Here is an 18543-nt window from a genome sequence, read left to right as displayed (position 1 = left end):
ATGTCATTTGTTTTTCACAACTACTCTCCAAGGTAGAATTCTCTCCATCTTACAGATGTGAAAGCTAACTTTTCCAAGACCACCCAACTAGTAAGTGGTAGAACCAGAATTCGACCTAACTCAAATCCCATCCTCTTTCCACTGGATCCAGATTTTAATTTTCTACCAGACCACAAGTGAACATGAGGACTGGTGCACCTGAGTGGCCCCGGCCATGCACCTGCCTGGTCTGGCAAGAGGGGCAGGAGTGGCCGGCCCAATAGGAAAGGAGCAAACCTAGCGGCCCAGCTGCCAAGAGAACACACCCTTGGCAGCGGGAACAGGTGTCTGGACCAGCTGGTGCCATCTAACAGCTCATCTCTGTCTACCCTGATGAATCGATTTAAGCTCTAAACTCAATACTTGGAAAAAAGATACATAAGATAAACAGAAGTGGGAGAGGGGATGCACTACTGATGTTTAGGCACCATAAGCAGTGACCAATACAAGTAACATCTCTTCCCCTGCTTCCACTGAGTTACTCAATTTAGTTTATTATCTGGAATGAAAAGAGTTTTTAGACTGTTTTATATCGTGTAATAAAATGCATCCACATTCCCATAGTTAAAATTTGAAAGAAGACAGACATGCAGGGGCACTGGGACAATTTTGCAATCCTTGATTAAATACAGGGTGGGTGTCAAAATGCTGCCACCCACCCTCATGGGTTCGTACCGAGTAATCTCACTTGCAGACTGGTCCTCTGGCTGCATTTCTGAAGTGTCACCATTGTTAAGGGATTCACTTAGGTTGGCAAGGGAAGTTACTACATTTGCCAGTGTGCCCAGGGCTCCCTGGCTTGTTTCAGCCTGTTAATCAGAAAATAATATTAAAGATGAACACACATACAAGACTCTCAGGGCAATGAAGGTTTAATGTTGCTTTAAAAACAGCTTCTATGGGGGTACGGCTATGATGGGGCAGTGAGAGGAAGAGCTTTTTGGTGATGAAGCAGTTCTGTATCTTGATTGTGATGGTAGTTACACAAACCTACGCATGCGATAAAATGACAGAACAAAAACAGATAAGCTGGATATCACCAAAATTTAAACTTTTGTGCTTCAAAAGACATTATCAAGAAAGTAAAAAGACAATCTCTCTCTCCCCACACACAAAACACAACCCAGAGAATGGGAGGAAATTTTTGCAAATTATACACCTGATAATGGTTTAGTAGCCAGAATATCTAAAGAACTCTTACAGCTTAGTAAGAAAAAGACAAATAAGCTAGTTAAAAATGCAAATAAAAACCACAAAGAGATATCACTTTATACCCACTAGGATGGTCACAGTCAAGACAGATAACTACAAGTGTTGACGAGGATGTGGAAAAATTGGAACTCTCATACACTACTGGAAGGAAAGTAAAATGGTGCAAGTGCTATGGAAAACATTCTTCAAAAGTTTAAACGTAGGGCTGTTGTATGACAACAGCAATTCCATTCCTAGGTACATATGTAAGAGAAATTAAAACATATGTGCACAGAAAACCTTGTACACAATGTTCACAGCAGCATTATTCCTAATAGGGAAAAAGTAGAAACAACTCAAATGCTCATCAGCTGACAAATGGATAAATAACACATGATATAGCCATTCAATGGCATATTTGGCAATAAAAATGAATGAAGTACTGATACAGGCCACAACATGGATGAACCTTGAAAACATTATGATAAGAGAAAGAAGCCAGTCACAAAAGGCTACATATTGTATGAGTTCCCCTTATATGAAATGTCCAGAATTGACAAAACCATAGTCAGAAAGTGAGTGGCTGGCAGGTGTCGTGAGTGGGAAGAAGGGGCAGTGACTGCTTAATGGATTCAGGGTTTCTTTTTGGGGTGATGAAAATGCTCTGGAATTAGATAGTGGAATTAGATAGTGGGGATGGTTGTAACAATCTTGTGAATATACTGAAAACCACTGAATTGTACACTAAAAGGGTAAATTTTTTGGTATGGGAATTACATCTCAACTAAAAAAAAAAGAAAGCCAAAGATATACTCAAACAAATAAACCAAGATACGTATACAAACATGTCTGCTGTATCTTGATTATAAAAATGAAAAACTAGAATCAGTAGAAAAGATCATAAACAGAGATGTGGTTAATAAATCACAGAACCACCACACAGCAGAATATCATGCAGTTGGTGAAAGATGTAGGTCGTCATGATAGATATGTTGAAGGGAAAAAGTTGAAGGGTGAAAAAAAGAAAAAGAACGATACCCACCCCTGTCCCCATATCCTGCCCTGGTCCTGATCCTGTGCTATGGCTCTGCAAGACACAGCCTCCGGGAGAGACTGGGTGAAGGGAGCATGCAGCACTGTGGTATCTTTGTATTTATTCAAAGTAAATGATTTTGAATGTATGATTGTTTCGTAGTAAAAAGTTTAAAAATCAGCTTCTGAAAATAGCTACTTTTTTTTTTTTTTTTTTTTTTTTTTTTTTTTTTTTTTTTTTTTTTTGTTGGTACGCGGGCCTCTCACTGTTGTGGCCTCTCCCACTGCGGAGCACAGGCTCCGGACGCGCAGGCTCAGCGGCCACGGCTCACGGGCCCAGCCGCTCCGCGGCATGCGGGATCCCCCCAGACCGGGGCATGACCCCGCGTCCCCTGCATCGGCAGGCGGACTCTCAACCACTGCGCCACCAGGGAAGCCCGAAAATAGCTACCTTTAAGGGGCTCTGCATATGTTCTATTATTCATGACAAGCTTCTGGGGTGGGTCCTGTCACTTCCACGTCCTGGAGGAGCGGCGGGCAGGGCCTGGCTATGACCCGCAGCTGCTGCCTTCACTACAGCTCACTCATCACCGCACAGCTTGGTGCTCCTTCTCCTCGGTGCAGCGACCACAACTCCTAGCAGCCAGCGTTTACGCAGTGGGCACTGCATGCTTTACCAAATTAACTTACTCAGGTTTCCCAACACCCCTGCCTGGTGGGCGCTGGGGTGGGGACGGGAGGGCATGGGGTGGCCGGCTCAGTACCAGCCTCTGTGCGGGTGGCACACGGGACAGGGGCTGCGCAACCCCCTGCCATCAGGAGTTCAGGGTGCTCAGGCCTTACTTTCGGGCTTATGGTGTGTCCACCCCACCAGGTGGTCAGTCACTGTCCTGCACGTCTGCCGGGTTAAGGCAACGAGCCAGGCATGATTCATCACCACCGCCCGAGGACAACAGGCTCAAAGCCCAGCCAGGGACCAATGGGTGGAGGGCAGCTGTCCATCGGCTCTCATTTTTGCCTCTCCTTTCCCAGAAGAGGACGTTCCTTAACGCACCACATGTGCATGAGAGCAGATGAGAGGGGAGCCTGCAGGCCCAGCTCTGGCTCTGAGGGCGGCAGCAACGCCAGCGCTGTTCTAAGTCGCTCCTTCCAGAGCAGAGACTTTGGGGCTCAGTGGGGCTGCCGCCGCTTCATCGTTGCTCGAGTTATATCAGGGACAATAAGGTGAGAGAAGCAATGGGCTCCCTTGCCTGGATAAAACCCCCTCTCCTCAGGAATCTCCATGGGAGGCAGCCAGCTGTCTCTTTCTTGGGGTGACAAACATCTCTGTCCGCAAGTTGGATTCCCTGTAGCTGACCTACTCTGTCCGGGTTGGAGCTGCCAGAATCCTGGCTGGACTTCTTCCTGCAGGTCATCTAATAAAAAGGAACCAGGGACTCCTGCAAAAGGCCATCTTAGGATAAGGAGCTCTTCCTCAGCCTGCCCGTAGTTTGCCAATGTGCATCACTAGGGGGGAAAATCTTAGAAGTGAACCACAGAATTTTCACCAAATTGGACTCTAGACCCTGACATGTTAAGTGACCATGACCAGCCAGCTCTGACTGAGTTGCCAAAAAGTCATTGGCATCCCTTAAACGAATCACAGCACGGCTGTATCAGAAGTAAATGGAGATGCAGAAGGCCATGGCCTCGACTTAGTCTGAAGGCCAAGAAGAAGGTGGGTGCACACATTCAGAGAAGCGGCCTGCACTGAGACATAAAAGTGGAGAAGGCATGAGGAGAGAACATCACCTTGGAATCTGTGGCCAGGAGAACCGTACCATCCTCACGTATCAAAGGCTGCTGGATGTTCACAAGCATCCCTGGATCAAGAAGACCTGTTTGTCTATTTAAGACATAAAGAAACCCAGAGTAGCTTCCAACATTTAATGCACAGTGTGATCAGGCTGCGTTTACCTGTCCCGTCTACATCTGCAAGGCTGAGCAACAGAAAAGCTAACTAGACTCAGCCACAGAGTGACTCACCAACCCCCTTCTCTCTACAATGAGATGTGCAGAGCCGGGTCTGCAGCCTGAGACAGGATGACACAGACCGCACATCCCCCCAGGCTTCCACGTCCACTGCTGTGCCAGTAATGCTAACCTGATCTCAGAGTATCACCAGGGCATTCCCAACTCTAGCGCTTGCCATGATACATTTTGGATTTCTTGTTTCCCTCTTTCTGTTCCTTTAAGTTTGACAGATTACATTTAAAAAAAAAACATATAAAATGACTTGTGGCACCATCTAGACCACACCTGGGTCTTAGGCCTTTTATCTCTACTGCAAAAAACCCCCATTCCTGAGTGATGGAACAACTGTTTTCCTGCAAGAATGATGCCTGAACTACAGCACATAATCCCAGCACCTGGGAGAGGAGAAATTCTGACCCCATCCTAAATCAACCATCCTCAGGCCTGGACAGAGGTGTGACTAGAGTGGCTCAAAAAAGGGTGGGATAAGGCAAGACAAGACTCAAGGCTGTGGCCCTCAGGTGGGGAGCCACATAAGCCCCCTTTCCAAGGAATATCTGTGCTTCCCCTAATCAGCTCCAAAGGCTGATTACAGTGTCGCCCTTTGTCAACACAGGGACTGACCTTGCTCCATCTTTATCTGCCACAAATGTTGGTGTGGCTATCAGAGGACTTCTCAGGTCCTTCCGGATATAGATTTTCTCCGTTGAAGCAGCACAATTGCTTGGTTTCTCCCGCTGCACATCAAAGGGCTTCCGTTCACTCTGCACAGCTTAAATCACAACAGAAATACCCATGTTTAAAAACCACATCCTTCACGGGAGAGGTAGGAGTCCTCTTAACTAAGCCCACTGCTGTCGGGATAAGCTCGGTGCTAGACACACCTGGCTCAACTTCCACAGTGGACTTCGCAGCCAAAGGAGAGAAAGGCTCAAAGCCAAAGTGTCGTCAAATCTAAAGGAGCTCAAGATGGCGGGTGCCATGGCCAAGAAAGGACCGAGTGGCGTTTGTGTGGGTATCATTCTGTCACTCCCTGCTGCTCACAGGACTCTCTCCAGGAGGAGAAACACCCCCTCAGGTGGGCCCTTAACAGAGAGCTGCCCATGCCCCACGTGGAAAAGGAAGCATCCTAATGCCCAACTCGAGATGGACAGCTTCTGCTAACTGTCAGTGGGGCTCCATTTTACGTGACACCAGGGACCTCTTCCTTCAGCATCTGGTACAAGAGCAAGAACACATGCCAGAAACAAATGAAGAAAACAGACCTTTGCAGAAGAAAAGAGGACCCCAGACACATCATGTAAGGAAGGCAAGGGTGCTATTTCATGGATGGGGACCTGTGGCTCAGAGGCCACATGACTTCCCAAGGCCTCCCGGCTCCTGGGGGCAGGGCTGGAGCTGACGTGGTATCAGCTTTACTCCAAAGCCTGCGTTCACCCCACTCCACATGCTGCCTCCCAAATTATCTGGACTAGGTTTCCACTGTGGAAACCAACCAATCCTAGTGGTATCAGTGCCGCATCACTGAGCTGACCGTGAAGGTGAACCAAAATGAAGCCTCAGCAGATACTGTTAAGAGTATTTTAAGGCCAGGCATGGAAACCTCACTCTCGCCCTCCTTCTTAACTCACGTGCTATTTTAATAGTTACTCACATTCCATCTTCATGCCCATCTCTAAGCATTTTTTCAGCCGGCAAAACTGACAGCGGTTCCGGTGGTGTTTATTGATGATGCAGTCTTGATTGCTCCGGCAGCTGTAGGTCAGATTTTTCCTTACGCTCCTTTTGAAGAAACCTTTGCAGCCTTCACAACTGACAGCCCCATAGTGACGGCCTGAAAGAGAAAGGTAAGTCTATCGGGGACTGGTGTGCAGGGCCAGATGCCAGCAGCCATGGGCCAACCACAGGCCTGAGTGCTAAGCATGGCACCCAGGGCCTTCACATTTTTCTACCATCTTTAAGGTAGCCCTGTGAGGTCATGATGGACAAACGGAAGCTCAGACAGGTTATGTGGCCGCTGGTAAACGGCATGACCTCGGTGCTCCGAGTGCACAGCAGGAGCTCGCGGATGACGGCTGGGCTGCACCATCCATTGTACACACCGGGCCCAGCTCTGCAGACCTGCCTGGTGAAGGCCCTCAGCTCCCCTGTCCCGTCAAGAGTGTCAAAGAGCAAACACAAGCTTGTGTTTGTTAGCCCAAAGAGTCTCATCCTGCATTTACTGCCTCTGTGTGCGTCACGTCCTGGGCCCCAGACTGACCCGGGGTGGGGGGCGTGACTGTGTGAGCCCAGGCCAAAGGAAGGCCGCCAGTTCTTTTTTCTAAGCTTGTTTACTTTGGGGGTCTCTAAGTTCTAATTCCCTCCCACATTAAAAAGAGCTGCACGTGAGTTTACCCTTCCTCACATTCCCAGCTGGGACCATCCTCGTGTATGCTCTCCTGGTTTGGTCTCATGTAACCCAGGGTCATAACTACACTGAAGGGTCAGGGTTCACAGGGTCATTGTGGACGGCGGCTGCAGAGCAACCCATGGCCCTAAGCCCTAAGCTTTGGCGCGTGGAGCCGTTCTCCAACTCTACACTTAGAGGGTCTCAATTGTGTGCCTTTAAGAAGAGTCATGCTGAAATGACTCTGTGGACATCATTCTTCCTTGCTTGCAGTGGATTTCCTTGGGCTCTCTAGACCTTAGAGTGATCTCTAATATCTGGAGGCAACGGCACTGCAAGCCTGTCATGAGCTTTACGTGCAGAAGGGAAAGCCAAGCAGATTCTGTGGCCTCTGCTACGCTCTTGCTTCATTCGCTTGTTCGAAAGTCTGCAGAATGTCTCTCCTTGCTGAGCAACAAGATGGGGATATAGAGGTGAAGGGGTCAGACACGGTTCCTGCTCTAAAAAAAAAGAGCACATTCTGGAGGGGAAGACAGGCCTGTAAGGAAGCAACTAGAAAAGAACACATCCAGTGCCCAGAGATCTGAACAAAAGGGTGATGAGGACAGAGGCAGCACTGGCCCCTGCCTGCTGGGGCAGATGAGGGCTTCAGAGAAGGGGCGAGAGCACAGCACCTGAGGCATCAGCGGGCGGGACTGGAGCTTCCGGCCTTCAGCTGGTGCTTGCCTGGGGTTGTCTTCCTCTTAAGAGGCTTGGCTCAGCACTTTTTCTCTTTTTTTTAAAACCAGGACCACAAAGTATCCAAAGTTCCTACGAATGTAGTGACCACAGAATAAAGCAGAACCAAGTGGTCATCTCAGAACTCAGGTCAGTGTCCCTAGCATCACTTACCCTCTATGGCTCCCAGTGTTAGCAGGCTGAAGTCTGAGCTTTGGGGCCAGACATCTTCTTTAGTCTCCTTGTACCCACCTCCTAACCATGGAAGCCCAGGAGTGCTTCCCCAGAGACATGGTGGGTATGGATGTTAAACTCTCCAGGCCCTGGTCCCGCCAGCTGGAACACTAAACTCTCCAGGCCCTGGTCCCGCCAGCTGGAACACCCTTCTGCTTTACCTGACAGCATACACTCAACCATCAAGGTCACCAATGTGACTTCAGGCCTTTCCTGACCCTGGGACTCCAGCCAGAATCACATGCCCCCTCCTGTTTATCACATTGGGTTATAGTGGGGGCATGACAGAGGCAGCTACAGTTAGGACGAGGGAGGGAGAGACAACAAACACATCTTGTGAAACAGCAAAGAACTGAGCAGATATTATCCCTCACCCCCTGCAGTGGAAGTGCGGAGTCTTAACTACTGGACCACCAGGGAAGTCCCAATTTCTTTCTTACTAGTACAAAAATAATTGACACCCAACCAACATTTACAAATCACAGAAATAATTTCTTGATTTTTGCTTTTGATTCTTATAATCTGACAAACTGATTTGCTTATTTACATCACCACCCCAATAAGAAGAGTGGAGTTCATGTTTTGAAACCTACAACCCTCCCCCGCCCCAGTTGGTGCATGATGTTGGCCCCTGATGTGCACCCAGCATGGCCTTTGGTTACTCACCTGAGGCTTTGTCGCCACACACCACACAGTACTCTACCACCTGGGGCCGCTGGACGTCGGCCTTCCCCAGAAGACGCTCCACAGAAGCAGAGTCCGTGACGATCTAAGAAGAATCAGGAAATAAGCAGAGTGCTGATGAAAAACCAGAGCCCTAAGCAAAGTCATGTTGAACTGTGAAGTCCTAATCTCGGGTTTCTAAGAACTCTGGGCAGAACTGGGAAAATGTCATGTGACAACTAAATCTGCCACCAGGAATGGCGTGGCCGCTCATCTGGACCAAGCCCCTTGAGCGGTGGTGGGTGGCGGTGGGCTTGTCCAGGGTCGGACACTGGTTTTCAGGGACCTACCCTCCTATCTGGCCACCTCAACCACCTAGGACTAGGGGCCGTGTGGGGACTCACAGACGGATGCTCCACCATGAAGATACTCAAGGTCGTTTTGGTTGCTTCTCTATTCTCATGAAACAGCTTGAAAGTACACAGAGAGGTTTACTTGGCAGAAAAGTAATTAAGCTTTACTGACTAAATAACTAGCTCTCTCGTGAGGCAGCTGGCAGTGGAGGGACTAGGATAGGTGGCCTCTGAAACCTGCTATTCTTCATTTGTAGGTGACTTTCTAGGTGACCCACAGTGCTGCTCATCTGAAGAGTAATGTAACTGGTTTCAACATGAAAAAGTGAAAAATAGCTGTTATTAAATCATGTACTAACAATAAGCCTTAAAATGATTTATGTACAGTGAGAATATATACAGACATCATTATGTGCAATGACCTCTTATAAGACATGCAAGAGAATCACCAGCCATCCTTTCAAAAACAAGGAGTCGAAGCAAGCAGGGAGGAACTCTGATTCCAGATGATCAGAATGTACACTAGGAAGTATTTACTAATGGCATTATGAGGTGTCTCAAAAGTACAGCTCTGGAAGCTGAACATATTGGTGTTCTGAACCCAGCTCCAGCGGAAGGAAAAAAACCCTTTCCTTCCTGAATTTTCTCCATGGTAGAAATCTCCCTGCAAAACACATGGATTCTTAGCAGCATTATTCACAGTAAAGGTAGAAGCAACCCAAGTGTCCACTGACAGATGAATGGAAAAACCAAGCGTGGTCTATACATACATTGGAATATTATTCAGCCTTTAAAATGAAGGAAATTCTGACACATAAGACAAAACACAGATGAACCTTGAGGACATTGTGCTCAGTGAAATTAGCCAGTCACAAAAGGGCAAATATTACAGGATTTGACTTATGTGAGGTCCCTAGAGTAGTCAGACCCATAGGAAGTGGAATAGTGGTAGCCAGGGGCTGAGGGGTGGGGAACGGGAGTTGTTCAGTGGGGACAGTTTCAGTTTGGGAAGATGAAGAGTTCTGGGGATGGGTGGTGGTGACGGCTACACAACAGTGTGCATGTCCTTAATGCCCCTGAACTGGACACCTAAAAACTATTAAGATAGTAAATTTTATATGTTACCACAAATTTTTAAAAAACTTAAAAACCAGAACCAAACAAGACCATGGATTGCACCCTGACCTGGACTAAACATGCTCCATGCTTGGCCACCATGGGACACTGGCCTTGAGTCCCTGCTTCTCTGAGTGTTGGGACTTGGAAGTTCAATGCTTCCCAATAACCCTGCTCTTCTTCCAGCCCTTGCTCTCCTCTTTCCTGTACCTGCCCCAACCCCATCCCGCCTGCCAGAGCGGGGAGAACCAGGGCAGAACGGAGGGGCCCACAGGCAGCAGTTCACAGGAACAAGATCAGAATAAAGAGCTGGGCCAGTCCGAGGTAAGAGTTAGAACAAATCGGTCCTCATCTGACTGTGGTCAGCCCTTGGTGGTGCCCCAAAAGCATCACAGGCCAAGGGCTGCCACCACATGGCCTTGGTTGAGAACCATTCTCCAGTGGCTCACGCCAACTGCTCAGGTGAGTCTCCTGTGGGACCGCTGATTTGCTGGCTCAAATTCCATCCATCTGAGCACTGCAGCGGCTGCCTTCTGGGCCTCGCCACTCATTTGCTGGATTTTTACTTTAGCCGAGGCAGCAACCCACCATGTTTGCAGGTCCCCAAAGGACCCACTAGAGATGGATTTGGCCTCCACGGTAGAGGTAAGAGTCAAGAACAAGTGCAGTAGCAGAAGTGCTGAAACAAACACCTGTCAACAGGTCTTACTTGGATCCTGCCAGGGACGAGGTTGTCCGAGGTGGTGAATATGAGCTGCTTGGCACTGGAGGTCTCCGGGGAAGCCAGGATCACCTTCCCAGTTCCAGCTCCATCTGGGCTGGTCAGGATGAACTGCTGCTTGGGGGATCCGGAGGCGTCCACTGCGGTGACTATCTGGATCTTCTGTCCTGTCTGCTGGTCTGTCACGATCTACAAGACACAACACGGAGGCTGCTCTCACGGAGCACGTGCAGTGGCTGCCAACGCCGGCCCGGAGTCAGTGCTGGTCCAGGACAGTTTCACCAGTGCCGGTGAAATGGGAAAGAGAAAACAACAGGGAGCTTTTCAGAAACTGGTTTTCATACAGCTAATTTTATTCTAGGATGATATCATCCCTCCTACTTTTAGAATTAAAATGCCCTTTGGAAGTGGAGGGAAGGGAAACTGTATGAAGGTGGTCAACTTGAAGGTGTCCGGAGAGTAAATCCCCAGAGTTCTCATCACAAGGAAAAAAACCCTTTTTTCCTTTTTCTTTTTTCTACATGTATATGAGATGGTGAATGTTAACTAAACTTGTGGCAATCATTTCACAATATATGTAAATCAAGTTATTATGTTCTATACCTGAAACTTAGTGCTGCATGTCAATTACAGTTCAATAAACCTGGACAAAGAAAGGCCCTTTCTGTTATGAAATGAAGACAGTAATAAATAGTAGATGATAGGTTTAACTAAACAAAAAAAGAAAAAAAAATTCTTGCCCTAGGCATAATAAGAAATGTGGGCAACCCTAACTTTTTTTGTTTTTGGGCCGTGCTGCACAGCATGCGGGATCTTAGTACCCTGACCAGGGACCGAATCCAGGCCCGCTGCAGTGGAAGCGTGGAGCCCTAACCACTGGACCGCCAGGGAATTCCCTACCCTAACTTTTTGAAACCCCAAAACCTGAGAATGGCTGTTTTAAAGGGCTATTTCTGAAGGGAAGGTCCTATAAATAATTCTGCCTTAAAAAAAAAATAATAATGCTGCCTTGCAGTGACAGAATGCAGGGAGTCCCTTGCTGACACACATCCAACTTCTCCCACCTCTTGACTCTGAGGTCTCTAAGCATAGAGATAACACCTGTTTCAGGGCTGCATCCCCAGGGCCAGCACAGGGCCTGGCACATGGAGAGAAGATGTGAATAAAAGACTGTGGAAGCCCTGGAGGCAGTGGGCGCTGACTCCGGAGAAGCCCTGAGCCTCACTTCTCCAGGAACGGCCACCAGTCATGAGCCCCACTGCCATAGCTCACCTTTTCCCTGCATCCCTGCCTAAGTGCATCAGTCACAATTAAGACAGCTGCTACGTTAGAGCGACTTCTCTTATTCCTGCTCGTGAAGTTCTTTGAAGCTGTTCTAGCCCGTTCCTGTCTCTCTTCCAGGCCAAGTGCCCAACTTGGAGCATGGGGCCACCTTTTCCCTGAGAACCCCCAGCAGGCCCTCACTGCAGACAGGACTCTTGCGGTGCGTGCGCTGGGCCTTGGGAAGGGGAGACATACTGTGTCTCTGGTTGTACCCCAGCTCCCTACGGCACATTTACGGACAACATATCTGGAATCTGCGCCACCTCTTGATAGAACTGCTTTGGGTCATGGCATCCCAAGGTTCAGACAGCAAACTCACACAGAGTCCTACAGCTTTGCCAACAGTCCAATACAGAAAATCCAACGATGCTGGTAGGTTCAAAAGAAAATGACACAAGCAAGGAAAGAGTCAATTACTTAACACGTGTTTACTGAGCACCCACTAGGTGACCAGCACTATTCTCAGTACTAGAGATGGAAGTGTGAACACGGCGGGGAGCTCGCCTGCTAGAGGAAAGACAGACTGTGCACCTTGACATGAAGAGGCAGGAAGGAAACATAGAGGAAACAAAAAAGCAGGGTAATGGACAGAACACGACATGGGGAAGGAGGTAGGCGGGCAGCTTCAAGAGCAAAGACCTCTCTGAGGGAGTGACGGTGGACAAAGACCCAAATGAGGCAAGAGAGGAAGCCGTGCAGAGCTGTGACAGAGTGGGTTGCAGGCTGAGGGCCCAGTGAATGCAAGACCAGAGAGCCACAGGCTGGACACGAGTCCCAGCACATCATCACTTCCAAGTGAATGCCCAAAAGACCTTTAAGGGGATTCCCTGGTGGCGCAGTGGTTAAGAACCTGCCTGCCAATGCAGGGGACACAGGTTCGAGCCCTGGTTCAGGAAGATCCCACATGCCACAGAGCAACTAAGCCCGTGCACCACAACTACTGAGCCTGCGCACCACAACTACTGAAGCCTGTGCGCCTAGAGCCTGTGCTCTGCAACAGGAGAAGCCACCACAATGAGAAGCCTGCACACGGCAACGAAGAGTAGCCCCCGCTCACCGCAACAAGAGAAAGCCTGTGCGCAGCAAAGAAGACCCAGCCATAAATAAATAAATAAAATTGAAAAAAAAAAGACGTGATAGGACTGCCGAAAAGAAATAGAGTAATCAACCATTATAGTTGGAGTTATCATCACTCCTCTGTCAGCAACTGACAGATCAAGCAGGCAGAAAATCAATAAGGATATAGTTGACCTGAGGAGCACCAGCAACCCCCTTGATATAGCTGACGTGTAAACTCATCCATCTAGCAACAGCAGAATATACATTCTTCTCAAGCTTGCATGGAACATTCACTAAGACAGACCACATTCTGGGCCACAAATATATGTATCAAACACACATATATATATCAAAATATATAGCTGAGTGTGTAAGGAAACGGGCACTCTCATACCAGGCTGGTGGGAGTATAAGTTGGTGGAACCTCTTTGGAAGGCAGTCTGGCAACTACTGTCAAAACTACACATAAGGGACTTCCCTGGTGGCGCAGTGGTTCTGAGTCCACATGCCAATGCAAGGGACATGGGTTTGATCCCTCTTCTGGGAAGATCCCACATGCCACGGAGCAGCTGAGCCCGTGCGTCACAACTACCGAGCCTGCGCTCTACAGCCCGTGAGCCACAACTACTGAGCCGGCGCGCTTAGAGCCCATGCTCCACAACAACAGGCCACTGCGATGAGAGGCCCGCACACTGCGGTGAAGAGTGGCCCCTGCTCGCTGCAGCTAGAGGGGAGCCCGTGCAGCAAAGAAGACCCAATGCAGCCAAATCTAACTAAATAAATAAAAGATAACATTCCTTCTTAAACAAACAAACAAAATAAACAAACTACACATGACACACCCTTCCAGCAATCCTACTTTGAGGAACTGATCCTACAGAAATACTCTCACATGTCTTAAATTAAGCAGGTAAAAGGTTATTTATTGCAGCATCCAAAAAATGGGATATCAAACCGCCACTCAAGAGAAAGAGGCAGCTTATTTGTACCACAGGGAAATACCTCCAAAAGAGAGTGAAGTCCAGAGCAGTGTGGGCAGAATGTCGACAGGAGTGTAAAAATATGCTGTATTGTTTACATGTATGCTTGCAGGTGTAGATGCATAGCCCATCTCTGAAAGAATGAATATGCAATATGGTAACAGTGGCTTTTCTTGGGAGAGACGTGAGTGACTCCACGAAGAGGGAGGGAGGGAGACTCGTCTTTTACTCTGTATGGTGTGACTTTGTTACAGTGTGCAACTACTACCCAGTCAGCACATAGAAACAGACAACTCCTACGAGTACCTGAGAGGGGCCACTAGAATATCAGACCAGAAAGGAAATATCAGATGGTTGCAGATGGAGAAAGGACAGAGAACAGGTACTGGCTGCTCAATAAGGATGTGCAGAAATAAAGAGCTGGTGGAAGAGAGACCTAGGGAAGGAGGATGCTACAAGAGCCCAAGATGCAGTCCCCTGGGGAATGTAGTAAGGATTTCAAACTTTTAAAAAACATATAAACAGCAGAAGTCTTTTCTAGTAACATGTGAAACCTCAGAAAATAAAGTAGATAAAAAAGCACTGTATTATATAAATGTATTTTATAAGCTCAAATTTAAACATTTCTTTCAGTCAAACAATGAGTATAATTATGCTCTCCTGAAAACATAAATGTGAAATGGGGAGTGTGGAGGAATAGCTCTGGAAAACCTTAAAATCCACGGAGATGGCAAAAGAAGGTTTAAGCCAAGATCTGCCCCCAAAAGAATGAACACAGATTACAAGTGAGCGCGCACTAGTGACCTCCAGCATGTCAAATTTGGTATATGACATGTTCAAGTGTATTTTTCTTTTAATCTACTTTAATTGCTTTGAAAGCTGGACTAAAAAATGAAATTTGAACGTAATGTTTGTGTAATCTGGGAAACAGTAAAGAACACAGTTTGAAAACCACTGGCCTAAAAAGACTACATATGATGAAAACCCATGAAATTTACTGAGAAGCTAGATTTTGTGATGGCATGGCTCTGACTAAGCTTCATTTTCAGACAAGCAGGTGTTCTCCTACAGCTTTTCTTATCTTCATCTCCTTCCTCCCATAGCTTCTGCCCTAGACCTCTGTACCCCCAAAAACAACAGCTCTCAACCCCAGTCACAAGGCTACCTCTCTTGCTCTGAGGACCACCACCCTTCGCACTTGGCCCCAAAAGCCCTTTTGCAGCCATTAGGATGACATACTGATGAACACAAGTCCATCATCAGATCAGCCCTCTGTTGGTCTGCACAACTAGATATGTTGGGCTTGTGTTGACTGACACCTTAATTTTTGCTATCATTATTAAAAACAAAAATAAATCCTGGGATGGGAAAAACAGTTATAAAGGATTTAACTGGGAAAACTGATGAAATTTTAGAATATGGACTATGGACTAGATAATGGCACGTTTCAATATTAAATTTACTGATTTTGATAACTGTATTGTAATTATGTAAGAGAAAATACATGCTGAAGTATCCAGGGCAAAGAGGCATGATGTCTCCACTTTATTCTCAAATGATTCAGAAAAAACACATTATACATACATCCAGAATGTTACAGCAAACAACTGGTGAATCCATGTAAAGGGGACACAGGGTTTATATGTATTATTTTCCTTAAGTTTGAACTTATATGAAAATAAAACATTAAAAAATTGTATAACACAGATGCTAACATTTATTGACATCTACTTCCTACAGCTTTATAGGCAGTATCTCTTATCCTTTTACAGTCCTATAAAACAGGTACTATTACTGCTGTCACTTTACAATTATAGATGTTACAGAAATGTTTCCCAGGGTCACAGTGCTGAGTGGAAGCAAGATTTGACCCTAAAATCTGTTCCATTCAGAGCCAAAGCTCCTAAATGTTGCATAGCTTGCCATCCTTACTGAATAATCTTTCCCTCCCAACCTTATCACACAAGCCACTATTTGAGTTCAAAGCATTGTTATTCATTACAATATCAGAAAATGTATTCTTTCCCCACACCTTAGGGGATCAGAGATCCATTACTGAAGTCAGGACTAGAAATGAAAACTTCATCAAAGCCATAGCACCAACATCAAGAACCCAGAAACCAACCTATGACCTATAACTTTCCTTCAAAAAACCAAACCTTGAAAAACAGTCAGTTCTGTTGCACCGAGGTAGGTCCCTTTTTTTTTGCCCCACAGCACAGCATGTGGGATCTTAGTTCCCCAAGCAAGGATCGAACTCGTGTCCCCTGCAGTGGAAGCGTGGAGTCTTAACCATTGGACCGCCAGGGAAGTCCCAAGGTATGTCTAATTTTATTGACAGTGCACAATGAAAAGATTTTCAACTATACTTACTTTACATAAAACTCATGCTAATGGGTTATCTTCCCTAGAGAAACCGAAAGCTCAACGCCAAAGATCTATTCTACAAGACGGCTGCTCAAGAATCTTACTGCATTCTAGCCAGGACAGTGGTGGAACCATGGGCCAAGCACCAGGGCATGGGAACAGCCCCACTGTATGGAATGGGATGCCTGAATACCCCTCGGGAAAACAGAAAGATCCTTCTTATACCAATACAGGGAGCTGTATACCCTCTCTTGAAACACAAACTAGCTACCGATGGAGTTTTCTGGAAGAACTTTCTATGTTCTCATCTGCCCTCAGATGGTTGTGAAACCACAATATAACATCCATGGTTAAATGTACAAAGTTAGTTCCTAGTTAGTTAGAGTTGGGAGAGTTATGTAGGCAGGATCCTAACACCTGCTACATAAAACTATAAAGGACTCATTTTCAAGTCACAATCAGCAAATAAGAACAAAGCAAAAGAGAAAAAAATAACTAAGCTATATAAAGTTTCTAATTCTGAGGAATAGTAAAATCTCATTAACGTTGGACCAATTACTTCTGAATTTCTAGACACTCAGATATGTGTTTCCTACTTGGTGTGAAGAAAAGAAGTGTATGAACTTTGGTATTTATGATAAAATATTATGTAATACAGACATGATGGAAATATAATTTTTAACAACTCATTTCACTTTACTTATTAGAACTCTTCTATGCTTAGTTTATAATAATCCATAAAATCACTTTTAAGAATGGGTGAACACTATGGAAGTCATCTACTTATTACAGCATACTACTCACTTAATACCGAGTTTTAAAATAAAGAAACTGTAAATGAAAGCAATCCTTTACTTATTCACTCAAATACCTGTCCACCTGCTATTCTCTCAAACTTACGTTACATAACTAGAGTTTTTTCTGCCGTTCATTTCCGTGCATGTGTTTTGGTTTGGCCTTTTGAGATAACTATGAATCTCTTCTTTTTTTTTTACATCTTTATTGGAGTATAATTGTTTTACAATGGTGTGTTAGTTTCTGCTTTATAACAAAGTGAATCAGTTATACATATAGAAATGTTCCCAAATCTCTTCCCTCTTGCGTCTCCCTCCCTCCCACCCTCCCTATCCCACCCCTCTAGGTGGTCACAAAGCACCGAGCTGATCTCCCTGTGCTATGCGGCTGCTTCCCACTAGCTATCTATTTTACGTTTGGTAGTGTATATGAATCTTTAATGTATGTGTGTCATCAATAATTTTCCCTTCTTCTTGCTTGTTGATCATGATACATGTACCTTCTCTTTGTTCAGTGGGAAAGAGGCAGGTTCAGAGCCCTGGGAAGACTAAACCTCCCGTAAGTGAATATCATCAATTAGTCAACAGTAACAATAATACTAGCAATAATAGTTATTATAGATAATTAGTACATACCGAATGTTATTATGTGCCAAGCACCGTTTCAAGCATTTTACAAGCAATATTCACTGATTCTTCCTAATAACCTTATGAGATAAGTACTACTATTATGTACATTTTCTAAATGAAAAAAGTGAGACATTAGAAAAGCTATAAAATGGGGCACTGGATTTGACTTCAAGTGGAGGTCCACACTCTTAACGACTAAGACATACTACCTCTCAATTTTGAAGCACATAAGTAATAAATGGTACTTCATTCCAATAGTTTGAAGTGACAGTTCAGACTTTTAGATTGAAAGTAAGTCAGCTTAGTAAATGTAAAATCTTTCTTCTTTTATTTTTTAAAAAATAAGTGAGATTGTACTACACTTGATACCTAAGAAGCACAGCTCCTTAGTGAAACCCTTAGGCAGGTTTGTTTTCAGAAACGATTCAGGGAAGGCAGGTCTGCCCTCAGGCAGGTGGCTGGAACCAAGTGGGACTGGTGCAGGTACCTGAATGCGCTGAGGTGAGGCTACCGCAGAATCAGTGGAGATTATCTGGATGCGCGGGGAGGGGCTGGTCATCCCTGGAGATTCCGGCCGAGAAGTCTGTGTACGTGGTACCTGTGGGTGAGAAGAGGGCTGCATCACAAGGGGGCTTAGAAAGATGCCCAGTGGTGGTTTGAGGACCATGCCTCTTGCTTTCACTGTGGCTATGAGTGATAAAATTGTATAGTTTTCGATGACAAAGGAATCAATGAGATATTTCCACAGAATGATCCTAAGAAACAGCTACAATAGCTGTTTCTAATGTTGAAAATGCAAGAAAAAATGAAAGGTATTTTCAGGTCTGCTCTGCACAGCATCAATAAAATAAAAAGCTACCAAAATAACTTCTTAGAGATCATCTTTGAATTTTTTTCACTGTCTCTAAGGCCAGCTATAAAGCAC

At 45.9% G+C, this 18543-nt stretch overlaps 1 protein-coding gene across 3 annotated transcripts in view; it reads right to left on the bottom strand.

Moving 5' to 3' along the window:
• NR2C2 (nuclear receptor subfamily 2 group C member 2) overlaps window positions 1-18543 on the bottom strand; it is a 69987-nt gene that overhangs the window by 14633 nt on the left and 36811 nt on the right. For all 3 annotated transcript variants that reach the window (XR_003004710.1, XR_003004711.1, XM_024756435.1), the window contains exons 2-8: window positions 18106-18216; window positions 10454-10654; window positions 8279-8381; window positions 5930-6109; window positions 4900-5047; window positions 4054-4147; window positions 715-848 (exon numbers count right to left, since the gene is read on the bottom strand). Coding sequence is in view for 1 of the 3 variants with exons in the window: in XM_024756435.1 (XP_024612203.1) it covers window positions 715-848; window positions 4054-4147; window positions 4900-5047; window positions 5930-6109; window positions 8279-8381; window positions 10454-10654; window positions 18106-18216 (971 nt within the window). In the remaining 2 variants the exon portion in view is untranslated. The remainder of the gene's footprint in view (window positions 1-714; window positions 849-4053; window positions 4148-4899; window positions 5048-5929; window positions 6110-8278; window positions 8382-10453; window positions 10655-18105; window positions 18217-18543) is intronic.

This window comes from Neophocaena asiaeorientalis, unplaced genomic scaffold, assembly GCF_003031525.2.
Source record: "Neophocaena asiaeorientalis asiaeorientalis breed wild unplaced genomic scaffold, Neophocaena_asiaeorientalis_V1.1 scaffold392, whole genome shotgun sequence".
Lineage (NCBI taxonomy): Eukaryota > Metazoa > Chordata > Mammalia > Artiodactyla > Phocoenidae > Neophocaena > Neophocaena asiaeorientalis.
The sequence above is the reverse complement of the archived record's forward strand: the minus strand, read 5'-3'. Positions and strand labels throughout refer to the sequence as shown.